We start from the raw sequence: 18,400 nt of genomic DNA on the forward strand, positions 1-18,400 counted from the left end.
CCTGGTAGGAGTTGGTGGTTGCTTTTCACTGAAGCTAACTATCAGCCTGTCATCTTGTCTGAACTCCCACCATTAAGACATTTATCGTTTGGGTTACCAAGCCTTTTTGCGACCTATAATTTCTGATGTCTTCCTCTTTGGTTCCAAAAGGGTGACAGGGGTGTGGAGGAAAGGAGGAAGAAGTGGGGTGGGAAAATCAGCTCTCTTTTCACTTCCCTTATCATCATTGCACTCTTCTGTGAGCCAGCATGTCATAGCTAGTCTCAGCCTACTAATGTCACAGAGGAGCAGGGGAGCTTTCTCAGGTTCGGGTATAAGACTCTCTGTGGACTGGTTGGCAGAGCAATGTGGGGGGAAGCCAATGGCCATCCACACAGCCTGAAGTGCGTGGCTTGGCCACACAACCTCACTCTCTGGTGGTGCTTCTAAGAAATGCAGATGTGATCACACCAAAGTCGTATTTTCTGTAATTGTCAAGTCCATATTATTTCTTCTTATATAGCCGAGTAGATTCTTGACCTAGAGAGTCCCAAATCTGTACAAGCGAAAAATTACCTCCTGAGGATTAGAGCAACCACCTCATAAGGGATCTCAAACCTCACCAGGCAGAGAGGCTTGAGTGAAGAGATGGGGCTGTTAGTGGCTGGGGAGACAGGAGCACCAGGCCCGAGGCAGCTCCAGGCCACTGGCTGTGACTCTTGTCTACCCCCATCAGCTGCTGTACTCACTCTGAAATAACACCACCCATTCACCCCGACACAGAGGTTGGCCAGGCCTAGGGCCTCCCTCCCTCCTCTCATCAAACCAGGGCCACAGCTGGGGAGGAGCTATTCTGAGGGAAGGCAGGGTCTAGGAGGAAGGAGATGAAGAAACACATGGGTATATTTTTCATTCCCATCACTATTGAACTGGAACAGAGCAATCTTCTACGCAGACAGCTACTTACTAAAAGATGGCCCTGGCATCTGTGGTCCACATCAGCCTAATAGGAACCCTGCTGGTTGACATGCCCTGTTGCAGAAGGAAGACAAAGGAGGTGTCTGAGCAGGAGGATGTGGGCACTAGAGAAAGGGCAGAGGAGTTCAGAAGCTGAAAGGGGCTAGGAGCTCACTCCTCAGGTTCCTCCTCCTGTCTTCCAACCTTTACACCTGATGGCCCAATGCCCAGGACTTCACCAGTCCCCCTAGATGGCCAGAAGTGGAGAGCAGGAAAACAGTGGACCACAGGGATGGATCCCAGGGTGACCTTTAGAACTGGAAGCCACTGTTACAAACAGCGTTGAGGACTTTGCCTCTAACAAACCTAAAAAAGTGAGTGCAGTAAGGGCCTCATCAGCCTCTGTTGCCATGTTTACTCTGAGATCATGATCAAATGCAGCCAGCAAGCACAGAGGGAAGAGGACAGGGGCTTGCGAGGGGTGGGCACAGCCTCGATGCACGCTCTACGGTCGGTATTTGCACAGGAAATGCTGCTGCTTGCTGCAATCATTGCTCTCCCAACCTAAAAAATCTGTAAGAGAATAAACAGATGAGAAGAACAAAGAAAAAAGAAAATAAACACGTTCAAACCCATCCGGTTCTGTACTGCACTTCCCTGTGTTACTTGAGTGCTTTGCTTGGAACCCCCGGGAAGGCACTGCCATGGTTAATCTCATGTGTCCACTGGGCTGGGATGTGTGCCCAGGTGTTTCGTGTGAGGGAATTTTTTTATTTAGCTGTGATTAGTATTTAAATTAGTAGACTCTGAGTAGAGCAGATTACCCTCCATAATGTGCATAATCATCCAGTGAAAAGATGGAGTTTCCCCAAAGAGCAAGGAATTCTGCGTCCAGGGTGCCCCCCGGCCCAGGACTGTGACATCAGCTCTGCCAGGCTGACAATCACATGAGCCAGTTCCTTAAAAGAAATCCATCTCTCTAGGGGCGTGTGGGTGGCTCAGTCAGCTAAGCGTCTGCCTTTGGCCTAGGTCATGGTCCTGGGATCCTGCGATCAAGCCCTGCATTGGGTTCCCCACTCAGCGGGCAGTCTGCTTCTCCTTCTGCTCCTGATCTCTCTCCTCTCTCAAATAAATAAATAAAAACTTTAAAAAATAAATAAAATGCAATTTAATAAAAGTGTTCCTCAGTCAATTCTCCATGTGCCTTGGAGCTTCTCTCCTAACACTCTTAGCAGCTACAATGTCCACTTTTGCTTGGTTAACTCCAGTGATGGGGATCTCACTACTTCCCGGAGGTAGCCCATTCTATTTTTGAATAGTGTTAATTGTTCACAATTTTCTCCCTTAATTTAGACAGATATCCACATTTTGTTAGCTTCTACCTATTGATCTTGGTTGTGTCTCTTCTATCTGGACTGTCTTATGCCTTTCACAGCAGCGCTTGGGGTCTCTGCAAGTCTGGGAGAAGCCCTTCCTTCATCTGTGAGGAGACCTTCTCCTCGTGAAGGGTCGGGACCTGGCCTCAGAGTTTGTACCTTACCCACCATTCATCCTTTGCTGTTGGAAAGTTTTCTTGCTCTTTTTTGTGCATATAAACTTTATTCCTTAGAGGGCAGCCCCCCTGCCTCACATCCCTGAGTCCTCAGTCCAGGCCTTTCCCAGACCCACTTCCTGCCCAGGAGCGGTGCCCTGGTGACACCATGATGACCCTTTTAAACCCAATGTCTTTGGCATCAAGTAGCCCCTTTATCTCTGATATTCTGTTTCCTTGTTTTATAAGGGAAATGTTCCACATGATTATCCGCCGTGGTTCTCAAATGTGAGGATTTTATGGGTTATGTAGCATCGTCTGGAGACATTTTTGGTCAAAACGACCTGGGGTGGTGGTGGATCTACTGACATCAGGGTATCCTGAACCTACGATGACAGGACAGTCTCCACAACAAAGAATTATCCAGCCCCAAATGTCATTGGTACAAAGGTCAGAGACTCTAACTTATTAGCATAAAAAGCCCAGAATGAAAGCAGACAAGAGAAACCAAGAGACTCACATGATCATGTGCAGCCTGCAGCTGAGGGTCTGGGCCCTGCATTTGGGGACAAAACCCAGGGGAAAAGAAGAGGGAAGAATGCAGGCAAAGATGAGGTCCTGTGCCCTCCCAGGGACCCCTGAGTATCAAGAAGTCCGAAAGGAGTCCTGCATGTTTGCTCCCGGTAGTCGGGGTTTCCCAAATTGTGGCATCTTTCGCCCTCATGGTATGAATATATAGGATTTTAAAATAAGCCTATTACAGAAAAAAAGTGTGGATGTAAAGAACCTATTAAGTAAACAGCTGAACCACTGGGCCAGAGACGGCCAAGATTGTAAAGTGGTCACAGATGACTGAAGGTTGGTACACCATGTCTGTGGCAAGACCACCGTCCTATAGAACACAGAGTTGTTGGTGTGGATGGGCGATGAGGAGCGGACGGTCCATATTTGCTCTTACAGGTAAAGGGCAGGGCTATGATTAGGAAGAGGCAAGGGACAGCACGTGAGGACTTACTGTTCCTGGCGCTTATGTCCGCACAGTACATGTTCTCGCCCACGGACTCACCAGACCAGCTTTTGTATAAATATAAGGCCCCATCGATCCACTGCCACTTCTGCCTCTGCAAGTGACCAGAGATGGAAGATAGTCAGCCAACAGGCCTCCTGCTCACGGGCTCATAGCCAGGGGCTCCTCTCCAGCCCTCTGAATACTTGTAAAAATTTGTCATTGCAAAAATAGGGGAAGCACAGAAATGTGCACAGAATGAAAAATAGAAAACTCATCCCATTTAATCAGTGAGAGGAAAACATTACTAATAATTTGCCATATTTACTTCTGGTATAAATGTTTTTCTCGACCACAACAGTTTTATGTGCTAAAATATGTGGTGAGCTTTAAGATACCTCTTCAACTGTGCATCTTGCTTCCTAAACATTTTGAAATGGGAATGATGTACTATAATTCTATTGATGATGATTATATTGTTTCTAATTTACAATTATTATAAAGAACACTCCCATGAACAACTTTGTTCTGAAGCTGTTTCTGTACTTAAACATATTTTCTTAGTTAGAAATCAGAAGTAGAATGTTTGGGTCAAAGGGCATTAATATGTTGAGGGTACTGACATGCATTTTGTCAAACTACTTTCCAAACACTTTCCAGTTGTAGGAATTTAAGTCTCCATCTACTGGACAATTTCTTTCTTTCTTTTTTTTTTTTTTAAGATTTTACTTATTCATGAGAGACACACAGAGAGAGGCAGAGACATAGAGGGAAAAACAGCCCTGCGGGGAGCCCACTGAGGACTTGATCCCAGGACCCCAGGATCACCACCTGAGCCAAAGGCAAATGTTCAACCACTGAGCCACCCAGGCTTCCCAGGACAATTTCTTTATAACTTTAAAAATATTATTCACTGAGGGGCTCCAGGGTGGCTCAGTTGGTTAAATGTCTGCCTTCGGCTAGGGTCATGATTCCAGGGTCCTGGGATAGCCTGGAGGTGAGCTTTCTGCTCAGCAGAGAGCCTGCTTCTGCCTCTTTCTCTCCCTCTGTCCATCTCCCTCCCCCTGCTTCTGCTCTTGCATGCTCTTGCATTCTCTTTCTCTCCCTCACACTTGCGCTCTCTCTTTCTCTTTCAAATAAATAAATACATCTTAAAAAATTATTCATTAATACAAAGCAAAAGCTTGATAATCTTACAAATCAATTATATTGCTATTTTAATTTGCATTTCTTTGATAACTAGAGACATTATTTCAAAGGATTTTATTAGCTATTTGTTTTCTTCAGTTATAAATGCAGAAAATCAAATCTATCAGGCTTTCCCAAGGGGGCATCTGTGGACCAACTCTGAAGTTACCTTTTGTGGGTCATGCAGGCCGATCCACACAGGCTGGTATATTTGGAAGCCTCTTATGTACTTTGCTACCATGTTGGCTTCCTTTATATTCTGGAGAGATGCCAGGTGGGCTCCGTTTCCATACAAGTGACACTCAAGCTGTGGGCAAGAAATTGTGCTAATCAACTCTTGAGGTTTAAAAGCATTGTCCTCGAGAGAAGGGAGGGGCAAGATGGCGGAAGAGCAGGGTCCCCGAGTCACCTGTCCCCACCAAATTACCTAGATAACCTTCAAACCATCCTGAAAATTTACGAATTCGGCCTGAGATGTAAAGAGAGACCAGCTGGAATGCTACAGTGAGAAGAGTCCGCGCTTCTATCAAGGTAGGAAGACGGGGAAAGAGAAATAAAGGAACAAAAGGCCTCCGAGGGGGAGGGGCCCCGCGAGGAGCCGGGCTGAGGCCGGGGCGAGTGTCCCCAGGACAGGAGAGCCCCGTCCCGGAGGAGCAGGAGCTGCACCAACCTTCCCGGGCGGGCGGAAAGGGGCTCGCAGGGAGTTGGAGCAGGACCCAGGAGGGCGGGGATGCCCTCGGGCTCCCGGGGACACTAACAGACACCTGCGCCCCGGGAGAGTGCGCCGAGCTCCCTAAGGGCTGCAGCGCGCACGGCGGGGCCGGAGCAGCTCGGAGGTGCTCGGGCGGCGGCTCCGCGGAGGGGGCTGCGGGGCGGGAGCGCGAATCCAACAGCGCAGGCCCCGGAGCACAGGGCGCCGGGACACAGCCCAGGATCCGGCCTCCCCCGGGACAGGCAGAGGCCGGGAGGGCCCAGGACAGCGAGGACGCTCCTGCCCCGAGCTGAGCAGATCAGCGGCCCCGCCCCGGAGCCTCCAGGCCCTGCGGACGGAGAGCCGAGAGCCCGACCGAGCCCCGTAGTTCCTGCGGAGGCTGAATCCAGGCTTCCAGAGCTGCCATAGCCACTGCGGCTGTTCCTCCTGGGGCCTCACGGGTAAACAACCCCCGCTGAGCCCTGCAGCAGGCAGGGGCAGAGCAGCTCCCCCAAGTGCTAACACCTGAAAATCAGCACAGCAGGCCCCTCCCCCAGAAGACCAGCTAGAGGGACCAGTGATACTCCCCCGTGTTCCAATACAACTTGTTTTTGGCCACTCTGCACTGAGCAAAATGACTAGAAGGAAAACCTCACTTCAAAAGAAAGAATCAGAAACAGCCCTCTCTCCCACAGAGTTACAAAATCTGGATTACACTTCAATGTCAGAAAGCCAATTCAGAAGCACCATTATACAGCTACTGGTGGCTCTAGAAAAAAGCATTAAGGCCTCACGAGACTTCATGACTGCAGAATTTAGATCCAATCAGGCAGAAATTAAAAATCAATTGAATGAGATGCAATCCAAACTAGAAGTCCTAACGACGAGGGTTAACGAGGTGGAAGAACGAGTGAGTGACATAGAAGACAAGTTAATGGCAAAGAGGGAAACTGAGGAAAAAAGAGACAATCAATTAAGGGACCATGAAGACAGATTAAGGCAAATAAATGACACTCTAAGGAAGAAAAACCTACGTTTAATTGGGGTTCCCGAGGGCGCCGAAAGGGACAGAGGGCCAGAATATGTATTTGAACAAATCCTAGCTGAAAACTTTCCCAATCTGGGAAGGGAAACAGGCATTCAGATCCAGGAAATAGAGAGATCCCCCCCTAAAATCAATAAAAACCGTTCAACACCTCGACATCTAATAGTGAAGCTTGCAAATTCCAAAGATAAAGAGAAGATCCTTAAAGCAGCAAGAGACAAGAAGTCCCTGACTTTCATGGGGAGGAATATTAGGGTAACAGCAGACCTCTCCACAGAGACGTGGCAGGCCAGAAAGGGCTGGCAGGATATATTCAGGGTCCTAAATGAGAAGAACATGCAACCAAGAATACTTTATCCAGCAAGGCTCTCATTCAAAATGGAAGGAGAGATAAAGAGCTTCCAAGACAGGCAGGAACTGAAAGAATATGTGACCTCCAAACCAGCTCTGCAAGAAATTTTAAGGGGGACTCTTAAAACTCCCCTTTAAGAAGAAGTTCAAGTAACTCTGAACGTGAATGGGCTTAATGACCCCATCAAAAGGCGCAGAGTTTCAGACTGGATAAAAAAACAGGACCCATCTATTTGCTGTCTACAAGAGACTCATTTTAGACAGAAGGACACCTACAACCTGAAAATAAAAGGTTGGAGAACCATTTACCATTCAAATGGTTCTCAAAATATACCCTAAAAACTACAGAACACTTCTGAAAGAAATTGAGGAAGACACAAAGAGATGGAAAAATATTCCATGCTCATGGATTGGCAGAATTAATATTGTGAAAATGTCAATGTTACCCAGGGCAATTTACACGTATAATGCAATCCCTATCAAAATACCATGGACTTTCTTCAGAGACTTAGAACAAATTATTTTAAGATTTGTGTGGAATCAGAAAAGACCCCAAACAGCCAGGGGAATTTTAAAAAAAGAAAACCATATCTGGGGGCATCACAATGCCAGATTTCAGGTTGTACTACAAAGCTGTGTTCATCAAGACAGTGTGGTACTGGCACAAAAACAGACATATAGATCAATGGAACAGAACAGAGAACCCAGAAGTGGACCCTGAACTTTATGCTCAACTAATATACGATAAAGGAGGAAAGACGATCCACTAGAAGAAAGACAGTCTCTTCAATAAATGGTGCTGGGAAAATTGGACATCCACATGCAGAAGAATGAAACTGGACCACTCTCTTGCACCATACACAAAGATAAACTCAAAATAGATGAAAGATCTAAATGTGAGACAAGATTCCATCAAAATCCCAGAGAAGAACTCAGGCAACACCCTTTTTGAACTTGGCCACAGTAACCGGAGAAGGACAAACAGTGTATGTTCTCATTCATTTGGGGAATATGAATAATAGCGAAAGGGAATATAAGGGAAGGGAGAAGAAATGTGTGAGAAATATCAGAAAGGGAGACAGAACATAAAGACTTCTAACTCTGGGAAATGAACTAGGGGTGGTGGAGGGGGAGGAGGGTGGGGGGTGGGGTGAATGGGTGACGGGCACTGAGGGGTACACTTGACGGGATGAGCACTGGGTGTTATTCTGTATGTTGGTAAATCGAACACCAATAAAAATTAATTTATAAAAAAAAAATAAATAAAAGCATTGTCCTCATCCCAGAACCCTGGTGCACCAAGCAGCATGGAGTGTGCAGCCCCATCTCCTCCAGAACTTGAGATCTAAACCCCACAGCACTTCCTGTCTCCATAGGAAAAAATACAATGGTCACAAGTGTGAGATCTCAGAGGAAGAAGGAGCCCGAGGCAAGGTTGTGAGATTTAGGGTCAGTGGAAGTGCCTGGGCTCCTCCTGTTCTTGCATCATATTACCTCAACAAGTCATGACCTCTCTGAACTTTCCTTACCTGCTACACAAGGGAGTTTGTGAGGATATAATTGCTATAATTACATATTATAATTCTGCATCGCAAAAAATCTAAGAAATCACTCATTATAAAATGTGCCTTTTTTGTTCATGTCCCACCAGGAAAGAAAGAAAAAACCACTGCCACTTTATCTAAATAAGGGAACATTTGATTTTGGAGGTGTTTAAACGTGAAAAGAATGTGTCTCAGAGCAGATAGCATAGGGTAGTGTTCTTCATGGAGCACCTCCAATATGAAGAGCATCTCCCACACACTGTCCCACTGAATTCTCACACCAGTCTTAGGAAGTAGGAACCACCTTTAGTTTATGGTGGAGAAACACATGATCAGAAAGGGGTGTTAGACTTAATTGCCCAAGAATAGAGCCCAGGTCTGAATAACTCTCAAGTTCCATTCTGTTTTACTTTAAATTATTCTGGCCCCCATATCGCACAAGAATAACACGTGTAAAGTGTAAACAAGTGCTCTGTACATTATCTTTATTTTGTACCAAATAGGAATAGTGTAAATTGTTTAAAAATGAGTGATGCCTCCTTCAGGAGAGAGGAGACTCCTCAAATGTTGGTTTAGAATTGAAGATCTTGTGTTAGCTACTTTTTCATTCTAGATGAACGTGCCTGTTTGCTTCCTCAGCAGTAGCCACAGGATTTAACCTAGTTGGATTTTTGAGTGCCTTCATCCCATTTAAGCTAGACTAGGGACTGGTGTGGAAGCATGCAACTATCTGCTCTGTGGCAACTTTTAAAATCTCAGCTCCAGACCCAAGTTTGTTTTACTCCCGTATGCCTTTTTTGATCCCAAATTCTTGTTCTTCAAAGAGGCTACTTTCATACCTGTTTAAGAGATTTGACCTGGATTTTTCTTGTCCATTACTGAATGATAATCACCTTTTGTTTCAGGTATTGGATGGAACATGGGGTATAACTATAACTGGAAATTTACGTCCAATTAAATAAAACAAACTTTTATATCTACATGTCATATAGCTGTATAAAGATATAGACTTATTTTATGCTCTTTTGTTACAGGATCTGCCTACATGATAAAAATTAATTTAATACAACTCAATTTAATAAAAACAGGGTCTTGGCTGTGGTCGGTATTCCAATGCTTCCCTTTGGTATCTTGCTCATGATTAGATGTGGCTAGTATTGGATGCTCATGCAGTCCTCACATTTGCAGCCACTTTACAACACCAAAATGCCCCTAATTTCATTCAACTTTGGAATATGTGATACACAGAAGACAGATGACCAGTCAAAATTTAGTGAGAGTACCAGTCACAAAGGATTCCTGGGACAGAAGAGGAAGGAGGTTCCAAGGGGTTGAGTGAGATTTTGCTCCAAATCCACACTCCTGATAGTGATGGAACCAGGCCTGGAACTCAGATCTCTCTTTCTGTGTCCAAGATCAGTTCCTCCTGTCATCTTCCTGGTCCCTCCAGACTCAGGGTCTTGAGAACTAAGATTGGCCCTCAATATTGGCAACTAGTCAAAGAGCAGCAGTGGCTATGCAAAGGTTTCTTGGGTCTTTTTCCAGCACCTTCTCTGCACTCTTTTCAGGAGTGGTTAACCTTGCTAAGGCTCTGTATCAATTCTGTGGACTGTTTTTGCCCTCAATTGAGCACCCAGCATGTGCCACAGGTAAGTCATTTTAACAAATACTTCTGACAAGCCCATGAGATAAAGTGCCATCCTCATTTAATTTTACTTACTTTTTAAAATATCTTATATATCTGTTTATTAATTTGAGAGAGAAAGAGAGAGCATGAGTGGGAGACAGAGGCAGAGAGAGAGGGAGAAGCAGACTCCCCACTGAGCAGGGAGCTCCACGCGTGGCTCAAATCAGGATCCTGGGATCATGACCTGAGCCCAAGGCAGGTGCTTAACTAACTGAGCCACCGAGGTGCCCGTGTCATCCCCATTTAAAAGCAAGAAAACAGGTAAAGTGAGGTATAGTTTAACTCTATAAGGCAGACTCATGATTTAAACTCAGGTCAATATTACTCCCAAGTCCCTAGGTATCTTCCTCTTTGTTTTGGTAGAATTCGTGTTGGAATCTCTGGAAACAGCAGTACAGGTGACCTTTCAGAATTTCATAAAGTTGCTTCTCAAGAATTGAAGAAAAGTTGGTTGCTCTCCATTAGCTTTTTTTCTTTTAGTGAATAGTGTCTGGGAAACTCCTTCTTCATGTAGTTCTCTCTCTCTCTCTCTCGTTCACATCACAAAGGAAGCACTGCATTAGGGCTGACTTCCATGGGTTTGCTCCACTAGTTACTCTGGGTGTAATCGGGGTAACATCACTTTTGCTTACACTGCACTGAAATTTTCTGTTTCAACATCACAATTTTGCACTAATCCTGCACTTTCTAAAGCCACAGAAGACTTTGCATCCTCAATAGCTATAACTTGGTAAGTGCTCCATCATTGCTGAGTTATTTGTATACAGAGTTCTGAGGCCATACTGGGCCCAGATCACATCACATTTCCCCATAAGGTGCCCCCAGCCAGTCATGTCAGTTAAACCATCACGACCCAGAGAAACAGCAGCATGGGCTCCCCACAATCCTCTGAGGCGGACTGCCTACTTGGGTATCTTCAGTGAAACAAAACCAGTAAATTTGTTGGGTGGTGTAGACAATGAAGCCTTCCATTTGTTTAGATTGCTTCATTATCTATCAGGTGGTTCTGAAGACCATGTCCCAGGCCTGGTAAATCTGGTACAGCAATTCAATGATTCTTTCTATTAGGTCTTTATCTTCTTATTCTCCTTCTCTTAGTTTATTTCTGTCCTTCTTACTGACAGTGACCTCCTTGAGGGTGATGGCTGTTTTTTGTTCAATTGTACATCTTCACAACCCATCTAGGGTCTGGGCATATAGCTCAGGCTCCACCAATGCTTTTAGAACTGAGTGAGTTGAAACACACAACTGCCCTCTCTCCATTTCAGCATAGAGGTGACTCCTCAGAATGCCAAGGAAGGACCCTTAGTTCTGAGTCGCACGAGATCTGCAGCTCTGAGTGGCCTCTTGCTTTAGAGATCCCTAAGTGTGGGGCCAGATTTCTTACCTCAGCCTCAGACCAGTTTTTCAGCTTCCAGAAGTATCCATAGCAATTGGACTTGTAGTAAAACCATCCAGGAGCACAGCTGGGTCTCATGATGATGTCTGCACAGACACCAAAGGCAATCACAGTCATGATGGCAAAAACAATCAATTACCACACTAGTCAGTTTACAAAATGAAGAGGAGGCTGGTGCCCTGGAAGGACCCTGCTATGCTGCCAAATCTTTATACTGTTAATCTTTCTCTCAGCCTTCTCCAAAGGGAACTATGGCCTTTAGAAGGATAACTGTGCATTGGAGAAAAGGATACAATCAGATCTTTGGGGGATTACTGGACACTGTTTCTGAACTGACACTAATTCCCAGAGACTCAAAAAGTCACTGTGGTCTGCCAAAGGAGGGGCTTATGGAGGTCAGGTGACCACACAGTTTTAACTAGGATCATTTCATGGGATCTTTGGGACCCCAAGGCCATCCTGTGATTATCTCCCCAGTTACGGAATGCAGAATTGGAACAGACATACTCAGTGACTGGAAAAATCCCCACATTGGTCCTAAGGTCAAACAGCCATAATTGAAGGCAGCACAAGAGTGGATGAGTGGCATAGATTAGTAGTGCTGGTTTTGGCTAGGGGGGACAGGACAGGTTAGATGCCAACTTGGATGGAGCTTGAGGATGCGTGAGCTGAGCCGTAAGTCAGTAGCAAGGGGGCATGTGAGGCAAAGGGGGTGTGTGAGCAGAGGAATGGGCACAGAAATGTGTAAGCTGTGCACAGCAAGAACAAGCACTTAATTTTGCCTTAAGTACAGGGAATCTTTCAGGCAAACACGGTGGAAAGGAAAAGAAGAATCAAGGCCTGGAAGCCAAGGAAACCATGACAGAGAGAGGCACAAGTTCTTTGTGCTAGTGGATTAGTGAGTGGGCTACGATACCATATCTGAAGGTTTAAAAAACAAGAAGGTGGCTGAAAATGCAGAGGGCCTAGATGTTGAAGGGAATGCCAAGCTGGCAAGTTTGGGCTTTGTAACCATGTGGCTGTGCTCCAATGCTAGAGATGAGTGCAAGGCTCTTTCTATTCCTAGTGGATGTCCACAGACTGTTGTCACAAAGAGAGCATTTCCTCTCTCCTCTCTCAAATGACACTACCGTCACTTGTTTGCACCATTTCCCTGTTCTATTTCATCCCTCGCCTATAAATCTCTAGGAATTTCCTATGCTTTCACAATCTCCTTACTCTGGCTAGCATGTGAGGGCTTTCATCACCTAGTCCCAGCTGGATCTTCCTATGCTGCAACCCCAGAAATTCTTTACAATTGCAGGGAGGATCTGTGGAAGAGTAGTGGAGTGACAGGTGAGAATGTCCTGGCTCTACTTCACTCCCCAGGCTTAGTTTGGGTGAATTTCAAGCCCCTGCAGGGAAGCCAGAACCAGAACAACAGGGAGCTAACTATCTGGCTAGTTGGCTCCACAGGAGGGCTCAAAGGCTACCCCCCATAGTCTTTCACACTCTAGCATGGTTCAGAGAAAGTGGCTGAATTCCCCAGGACCCAGGGAAGCCATAGGATTGAGAGAACTGGTGGCTGCTGGTTGGCATGGTGTGGAGGGCAGAGAGCCTTAGAACACAAGGACACATCCAGGGTAGGCTAAGACAAGAACTACAGAAGTGAGCCACGGACATGAATACGATGCCCAAAGAACACTACTTCTCTCCCTATGTCCCTCCAGTGGATCTCCCCATGGCCAAAGTATTCCCCAGTGGGAAGAATGTCAGGTTATATACATGCTCAGACATGGTTTCCTTCATGGGGCCACATGGGACTGTGAAAGGCACCCTGGACTAGCAGCCAGAACATCGCATAATCTTGCTGTGTGATCTTGGGCAAGTCCCCACCTCCTTTGGGCCTGATTTTCCTTATAAACAGAACAAAGGCATTACACCAAATGTGCCTACATTTCATTTTTTCCACTTCAGATATTCTATGATACTTATTTTTAGCTTGTGCATACAGTCTTCTTGGCTTTCTCCACTTGGGAGATCTTAGATTATTGATTCTCACTTTGTTGACATGTTACTTTGTACTTGATGCTGGGTCTACATGTATGGAGGAGTCATCTCTCCCATGAGGCTGTAAGTCCTTTGCAAACCAGAATTCCCAGCATATTCAAATGGGAAAACAATGTATAAACATTGGGTAGCTCTGATTAGAGCTCTCACTTATTGACTGCTAGGCGTCAGGTACTTTAAATACATTATCTCTAACCTTCACAAGAAACTTGCAAAATTATTATAACCAACTGTGGAGGCCAAGAAAATTAGGGCCTTTCAGGTTTAACATTGGCACAAGTACAGCCCATTGTAGCCTCGGTAGCCATCTCAGGCCACTGTGACCAGGCCACTGTGACCAGGTACTGAACTCTATCTTACCCTGGCTACAGGCAAAATCACAAAGCACGCCCTTATCGGAATAAGGAAGCAAGAGCTTGTGAGACCTCTTTACTGAAAATTCTCACACCCCTACCCTTACTGAAAAACCCCACCTTACCCCTAGACCAGCCCATAAAAACCCAGCTGTAACCCACCTCAGGGTCCAAGTCCCTGCTCCGCTGTATCGAGTATACTTGGACCCAAGCTCGAGCTTGTTAATAAACCCTCATGTACTTGCATCGGTGTCAGCTCCTTGGTGGTTTGCTCAGATTCTCAATCTTGGGCACAGCACAACATTTAGTTGATAATTTAACTATGGCTCACAATTATACAAGGCTAGAATTTGATTCTATAGTCCTGCACTTTTTTACTACGTGACATGGTCTTTCATTCCTGTCTGATATCCACCGCCTGTAGCACCTAAACATTTTTTTTTTTTTTTTGCGAAAGGAGGGCTATGTGAGTTTGCTGCATGAACACTGGCTCTAGGCTCAGTTCCAGCTGAGTGACTGATACTTACTACCCAGGACGTCAGTGCTGGCTATGAAGCTCAGCAATAGGAGCAGCCACATGCTTTTGGGAGCCATCGTCCTCTTCCCTGGAGAGCAGAAGAGACCTATGAGATTTCCCTCGAAGTTCCTGGATTCACCTGGATCTGTAATCTGAACACAGTGGGTGAAACTGACCCAGGAATTTAGATGCCAAATCACCTATGGAGGAAAAAAGGGTTTGTTTGTTTGTTTGTTTGTTTTTTGGCTAAACTCAGATCATACAATAAAGGGAACTTCAAGCTAAATTTAGAGATTAGGAATATTTAATTTATGTCACCTGCAAAGCCTCTGGTCCAGCGCCAGAGAACTACCTGTACTGGGATGAATAGTTTAAAAGTCTGAATGAAGGCATTTGGTATATTGTGAAGAGCCTGCTCCTGCTATTTTCAGGAGAACCAACAAGCTTTCTCACAGATCAGGCAGTAATGGACTTTCTATAGAGTCAATTCAATCAAATCAAATCAGCCCAAGAGTGAATTTTTCTATGTTAGAACTAAAAGTGAATATGTGGTCCAATACCCATATTTCACAGATGAGAGGACCCAAGGTCTATGGGTATGAAGTGGTTTGCTCATTGGTACACAACTACAACTACATATTCTGACTTTAGGGCAACCCTCTGTCCTTTATGCTTAACTGATAACCACTTTTTTTAAAAAAAAGAAAATAACTTTCCCCATTACCAGACAGTACATGAATTATTAAGAAATCAGTGAATGAGGAGGGCACTTGATGGGATGAGCACTGGATATTATACTATATGTTAGCAAATCGAACCTCAATTAAAAGAAAATGGAGAAAGAATTAGATGAGAATCATGGCCCATTATCTTGGGTGGATACTGCTCACTATCTATCTTGGGTCAACTGCCTTTTCCTAAAACTGACTGCTTTCAGAAGACCTCTGAGGAGCCTGTTTGAGTAGCCTTCTTATTTTGTCCAATTCTGAATTGTTTTTAAATTTAAGGCTGAACTTCCTGGAAAAAAATTAAAAGGCGAAAAAATCAGTGAAAAACTGGAAGATAGGAAGTAAACTTTATCTCCCAGAGATAAACAATTTAGTGACCAGCTGATAGACGTCGTTCCATGTACATCTGTATATGTGTGCAGGTTTGTGTGCCATTTTATATAAACAGAGTCATAGAGTTTCTTTACCTGGTTTCATTTCTCTGAAACTGGTTGATTGTAATGAACCTTCTTCCCCTCACATAATTATTATGCAGTTTTGATTCCCTCTTTAGTATAAATACACACACACACAGGGTTGTGACTTCACAGAACATGCACACACATTGATACCCTTGGCTAAAATTCCCTCTGAATGGACTGTTCTGTACATTCCAGTAATAGCACACAGATAGCAATGCCAGTTCCCCCAAACCTCCAGGAACACCCAATTTGTCCAGTTTTTTTCTTGCTAATTTTGGCATAATAAACAAAACTCTCATTGTTTTGTTAGTATTTTTTAATATTAGTAATTAAATTATTTAAATTAATAATTTTTTAAAATGCTCAAAATATATAAAAATGAGCTGAACAATTTTTATATGATGATTAGCTTTTTAAATTTCTTTTGTAAATTTTTGGTTTATAGTTTTGCACATTTTTACTATTTGATTGCTATTTTTTTCCTCAGAAATCTGTAGGCCCTTCTTTGTGCATTTATTGCCTTTCATATATTACTAAGAATATTTCCCAGTTTGTATATTTCTTTTCATTTATATCTTTTGCCACAATGAAGATTTCAGTAATGGCTATATTTACCTTCTCCTTTATAACATTCTGAATTTATATAACAAAAACATGGTAATGATATATCAAATAAATAGGAAAATGATGATTTTTTAAAAAAGAATCAATGTTGGCACAATTAGATATCTGTCAATTTGGAAGGAAAAAAATGTTGGACCTCTGCTTCTTCATACTCAAAAATATAACTTCTAAATGGATTTAAGCCTTAAACATAAAGGTTTAATTTGAAATTTGCAAATTTTAAAGGTATATGTCTACTTTGGTATGATGGAGAAAGTTTTTGATTAATCCTGGAAACCCAGGAGATACCAAGAAAAAAAAATGACATATTTGATGACATTAAATGATTCAATAAAGGAGACACAGGCAAAAAAACAAAACAAAACAAAAACAGAAAACAAAAACAGGCCATTACCATCCACATAAGATTAAAATATCTACCCATATTCTGTTTTATTTTCATTCATCTGACATTTATTTTAGTGTAAGCATGCCATTGGGTCCAAGGTTTTTTCCCAAATGATTATGAGGATGAGGAATTCCTTGAATCCTACTTTGAGCATACCTTATGATCCAAAAATCAAAATATATATTCTGTCAAATAATAGATTGCTTAAGTGGAATGATGGAGCATAATATTTAAACTTTCCTAGACAATCTGAAGATTCGATCCCTACACAAGTCCGTGTGAGCGCTCTGACACAGTGTGAATAAAGAAGGAAACCAAATGGTGAAGAGACCCCTCCACCTTTTAACATCATTGCATTAACCCTGCACTTCTCTGATGAACCTCCCTTCTGAAGGTGATGGAGGTACTCTCAATGTCCTGCAATCCCCTTAAAACACAAACTGCAAGGACTTCTCCACCAAGCCAACTGTCTGAGGGAAGGGAGGTACAGCATCTTTTGGAATAATCTATAAGTGGATCTTAACACACTGGCATTCATTGAATGCTCACATGCCACCTAACCTAATTCTAACTAAGCTGCATTGTATATATTAACTTATTTTACCCATGAAGATACCATGTTCATTGAGATTAAGTAACTTTCACAGCTGCTAGATTTCATAGCCATGGTTTAACCTGATGCTGACACCAAATGCAACGCTGTTTATAATAAGGAAGAAAAGAAATGCATAGTTCAAATTAAAAAACACAGCAGCAAGAAGCATGACAAACATCATTAGACCCAAAGCTTGTAATTTCTGGCCCAATGAAGAGCTAGCAGAGGAAAACAAATGTTCAAAGAAAGCCTTCTCCCCTCAACTGGTAGAGAATTATCTGGTTGGCCCCCAAGGCTTTGAGAACCCCTACCTTCTTTGGTGTCCTGAGAAATCCCAGGGAGTTCCTGAGTTCTTAAATCTTCTTGATTCCAGAATTATATATGACCTTTGTTTGTCTGAATATTTATTTACTTACTCACCAGAGACAGAGGGAGAAAGAGGCAGAGACATAGGCAGAAGGAAAAGCAGGCTCCCCACAGGGAGCCCAATACAGGGCTCCATCTTAGATCCCAGGATCACACCCTGAGCCGAAGGCAGATGCTCAACTGCTGAGCCATGCAGGCATCCCTGTATGATCTTTGTTTTAATCATAGAGCAATAATATTGCTTGAAGTAATAATCCATCCATAAAAGTCTTATCTGTAGTCAAAGAGAATGTGTGAGAGAAGGCTTGAGAATGAATCAAATAGCCAGAAGAATTCCTCCCTGTTTGTAAACAGCTTTTCCTTTCCATCTATCAAAACTGGCAACATCCTGTCATGTTAGAAGCCCATCTTCTCTCACTGTGTCTACTTTTTCTTCTGTCAATCTTTGTCATCTCTTTCTACTTCCCATTTCCTTTCTTTCTCCTCCCTTTCTATAAAGATGCCCCACTTCAACTCTGGAGAATCAGGATGTGTCTATATCTTTGTGGAAAAGATTTGCCACCAGGTAGGATGGAAGTTCTGCACACCTGTGGTGTACTTGAGGGGTCCAGATAGACTTTCCCCTTTAAGGCTCCAACCCTATCCCCCTCAGCATGCACCCCATTCCTCAAATATCTATTTCAGCTCCTTCTCTTTGTTCGTCAGGAACAGAGCACTGAAATCTTGTCCTACTGTAGAACAATTACATCAAAATAGCTTACATTGATATAATATTTTACCATAGAGTGTTTCTGTGAGATCCTAACAGACCCCTTGGGAGTTATGTAGGACATTTACCCTCATTTCACACTGAAGAAACTCAATGTTAAGAGATAGTAGAGAGTCTTCTCAGTCAGGTGTGTGATGTTGGTCAGTGATGGAGCTGGATGGTGACCTCAGGT

General features: G+C 43.7%; 1 protein-coding gene across 1 annotated transcript; it reads right to left on the reverse strand.

Annotated features, from left to right (window-relative positions):
* Positions 1–1,441: 1,441 nt before the first annotated feature.
* On the reverse strand, positions 1,442–14,374 carry REG4 (regenerating family member 4). The gene is made up of 5 exons (XM_055312724.1): positions 14,308–14,374; positions 11,367–11,464; positions 4,831–4,968; positions 3,483–3,588; positions 1,442–1,509 (listed from the first exon to the last, which is right to left on the reverse strand). Exons 1-5 carry the CDS (start codon positions 14,372–14,374, stop codon positions 1,442–1,444), a joined length of 477 nt encoding a protein of 158 aa, XP_055168699.1.
* Between the last annotated feature and the right edge of the window lie 4,026 nt (positions 14,375–18,400).

This window comes from Nyctereutes procyonoides, unplaced genomic scaffold, assembly GCF_905146905.1.
Source record: "Nyctereutes procyonoides isolate TBG_1078 unplaced genomic scaffold, NYPRO_anot_genome, whole genome shotgun sequence".
NCBI classification, from domain to species: Eukaryota; Metazoa; Chordata; class Mammalia; order Carnivora; family Canidae; genus Nyctereutes; species Nyctereutes procyonoides.